At 29.6% G+C, this 3,798-nt stretch overlaps 1 protein-coding gene across 1 annotated transcript in view; it reads left to right on the forward strand.

The window, feature by feature from the left end:
* The window catches only part of LOC106465152 (L-fucose kinase-like), a gene marked incomplete at its 3' end in the record, with an annotated part of 210,195 nt that overhangs the window by 118,354 nt on the left and 88,043 nt on the right, over positions 1 to 3,798 (forward strand). Inside the window, exon 16 of the mRNA XM_022392980.1 lies at positions 1,160 to 1,237. Coding sequence (XP_022248688.1) covers positions 1,160 to 1,237 — 78 coding nt within the window. The remainder of the gene's footprint in view (positions 1 to 1,159; positions 1,238 to 3,798) is intronic.

The following is a 3,798-nucleotide window of genomic DNA, read 5'->3' on the forward strand; positions in this document are numbered from 1 at the left end:
TGTGATCATCTTATATATACCAGTCTACCCCAATCTAGTAAATGCTAGAGCATTCGCCAAGGTACAGGATAGTTCTAGAAAATAGGCGGCGCCACACCAGTCACGTGACCTCGATGACACAACACTGCCCCTCCTTAGTATTGTTCATCCCGAACAATTGCCACTTACAATAAACCAATAACAATTAACAATAACTTAATTAACTGTACAGAATTACAAACACAAAATTACAATTCAACAAAGTCTCTTAATTTTACGGGACGTATCTTCTTCCGTACTGGAAAGTAGAGGGCGTGAGAATAGTCACGTGATCTTGATGACGCAACAATATTTATTATTTTTATTATATTGACCTTTCACCCATGCTTGGCTAACAGTATATCATTATCAATTATTTTAATTTATACACCTAAATAATGTGCCTTTACATCCAAAATTGAAGTATTTTCAATTTCTAATTGTATTGTTTGGTCTTGTTTTATTCATTAAAATGTCATTTATCACAGGTTTGGATTTGCTGTTTTTAATGCAGTCCTTCCTTTTCATTTTCTTCTGCTTGACTGTTTAAGTATTAATTTGCTATATATATATATATATATATGGTTTAAATATATATATGTGGTTTAAATTTGTAGGAGATATATTTTGGTTAATTAATGTATGGAATATGTATTAACCCAGTTTATCCTGTGAGTTTTAGGTTTTAATAAAAATATGTTATATTTACTGATTGGATGGTTAGATAAATTAAAATATTTACATTATTTCAGTTTTATCATGGTTCTAACTCTTGCTACTAGACTTAAGCATACTGTGAGCACTGCACATGCTTACTAAATATTCCTGAAGAAAGATGAGATGCAGAAATATAGGAATATAGTATAGCCATACCAACCATAGGTTTTTTGTTACAATCTGAAATCACAAAATACAAGTTATACAGAATTATTTGGTCAAGAGCTTCAATGAAATTGTATACATAATTTTTAGTGTGCTTATTATCTGCAGCATTATATTTAAATTGTAGTAACAAATAAATTTAATATTTAGTAAGTTCCTTTATGTCAGTTGTTAAAGTTATTTTAAATCATAATTGATTAATAAGAGATGTTTTTGTTAACAAGTGAGAGATTAATAATATAAACATATGATTGCATAGGTGGAAGAAAAGCAGAAGATTAAGTTTGCAACAGATTCTTGACCATCAGAACTGCTTGTCACAATTTTCTATTAGAAGGTAAGAAGGTGGTTGCTAGAATTCAGAATAGATAATTGCACATTTTGAATTTGTTATATCACATTTGAGAAGTGCTACACTTTATTTCAGCATTTAACAATGGAAGGAATCAATTTATATCACAGTTGTGGCTTCAAATAAATTTTGATTTATTCAAGTAAGAAGGAATTTTACATGGATGTACCATAACACCACATGAACAAGTGCAAAGTAGACTTTACCTGTTATATACCTGTAGTGTTGATATTTTAGAAATTTTATGTTCTAAGATGATAACTCACCTCTTCTTACAGTTTAGCTGTCTTCCTCGTGTGTCTACCTAAGAGATTTGCATGCTACTAGCCTTGAGGCAATTCCCACCTAATTTCACGTGTTTTAATGTTAACTACTCTGGTGCATGTTGATCTCATCAGTTGACAAAAGCCCTCTGCCAACAGGAGTTGGGGTTTACTTTGTCTTTTTTCCTTGGTTGTTATTAGGATTTCTAGTGTTTTATTTCTCTAATAGCTCCTCTCCCACTCCCAAATGCCTCATCACCCTCAGATTTGTTACTCCTTTTGTCCTGACCTGTTGGCTTGTTTTCTTTCTCTTTCCTGATTCCCTGTGTTATGTATTACAATTCAAATAGCCTGAAATTGAGTTAACTGATAATTTAAATTTAGTCGTTAAATTGTACTTGGATTTAGTATTTAAATAAAAGCTGATATATAGTCAGTTTATTATATTTGCCACCAAGATTGATACACACCATCTTCGTTTTTAACACAAATACATTTTAATATACAAACAATAATACAATTTACAATAATAGTTATTACAAAGAGTTATTAAACACAATGACTTGTATACAAAAATTTTACAAACATACAAGCAATATAAAGTCTTCTTTATAGTCTGGAACTTCCTTGATATCTTATCGAGGGTTCACAATGAGCAAGTTAATTACGAGTTGATGTAGGTAGAATTCACTTAACAGGGATCTAGCTAGCTTTGTTCTTCTTTATTCACCAGCCACACATGCTGAGTTTTCCACGATGAATTTATATAATGTTTTCGTAAAAATACTAATGTCCGATGAGAATCCACTGAAGTTAAATGATTTGTAATGTTCGAACTTTGTAAATGCTGCTGGTCAAATATCTGAAGTTTTCCAATTGATAAGCATTTTAACAATCACAGTTATAGCTTCCAAAGTTTATAGCAAACTATTAAGAGATACTACTTTTTTTGGTGCGTCATGTTGGTTATATTTATAGGCATGTGGAGAGTTTTTAGAAAATTCAGATTATGTAACAATAAAAAACTAGATTAAGCATTTACATACATACATATATTGTTGATTCTTACACTCGAGAATCTTCTAAAACTTTAGGGAATAGGTGGGAGTTTTAAAAGACCTATTTAATTGTATAATGTATATGCCTATCCAACATTCAAAGTAATTTTCATTTTAAGATTAAAGATACTTTTATGCATCAGAAAATTTTCGAATTTCACATGGGAAATCTTTATAATATCCAGATAGTTATCAAACATTTCTTAGGAAAAAACTTTATATTTTATCTGTTATTTTCAGTAAAGACTCTCTGTACGTATTTGGTAGATTTGACCGATCTCGTAACCACCATAAAAAATAGCTTAAATCTCATAACATTCCATTATATATATCTATTATTTTTATTATATTGACCCTTCAGCAGAACTTACATGGATTATTTTTTTGTAAAATACAGTCACATTTCAATTATTATAATTATATGTGTATATAGATTATTGCTATTTAGAAATATGTTCTTAAACATATTTTTCTTGAAACATAGAATAGTTAAATAAAGAAGAGAAGCAAACAGTTATCTCTTCTAATTATGACCTTTGTACTCAGTTGCTTCTTGATGTAGGTTGCTAAGCCTTTTAAAATTTTGCATGTGGAGGATATGAAATGAAATAATTTTTTTAGGTTGTATGTATATATAGTTGAAAAATCAAAAAATAATAAAATACTATATCAGTACCATAGAATTCCACTATAATTTATCAAGCTTAATAACTAAGCTGTATTGCAGTCTAAAAAAAAATTTTTTGATCAAACTAAAGACACAACCTACCTTGTTGAAATATTGGTTTGAAAAAAAAGAGATGTCATCCAAATACATTAAAATGGCTGAGAAAGCCACTAGGTGGACATTCTGAGCTTTCGATTGGATATTCATGTCATATATAGAAGTAAGTTTATATAAGAAAACATCTCCAAAAATGGAAAGAGGTGGTGGGGTGCCACTGTGTATGATTTATTATATGAGCAATATCTTAGCAAATAGAAAAGATATGAGGTTCTTATTTTATATTATAGCTTGTCAATAGTGGTAATTTGAGTTCCTAATTCATATGACACTACAGACTTAGTATTTTGACTTCACAAACATCTAATTTAAACCAGTGCTACATTCAACATACCACGTGACACACAAAAATCTATGTTTATCTGTGTTTTTCTAATATTTACTTTTAAATTAAGAAATTGAGTAATGTATAGTTCTAAAATGTTTGATACCAAACTTATT

The sequence above is a fragment of the Limulus polyphemus genome, unplaced genomic scaffold (genome assembly GCF_000517525.1).
Source record: "Limulus polyphemus unplaced genomic scaffold, Limulus_polyphemus-2.1.2 Scaffold1850, whole genome shotgun sequence".
Lineage (NCBI taxonomy): Eukaryota > Metazoa > Arthropoda > Merostomata > Xiphosura > Limulidae > Limulus > Limulus polyphemus.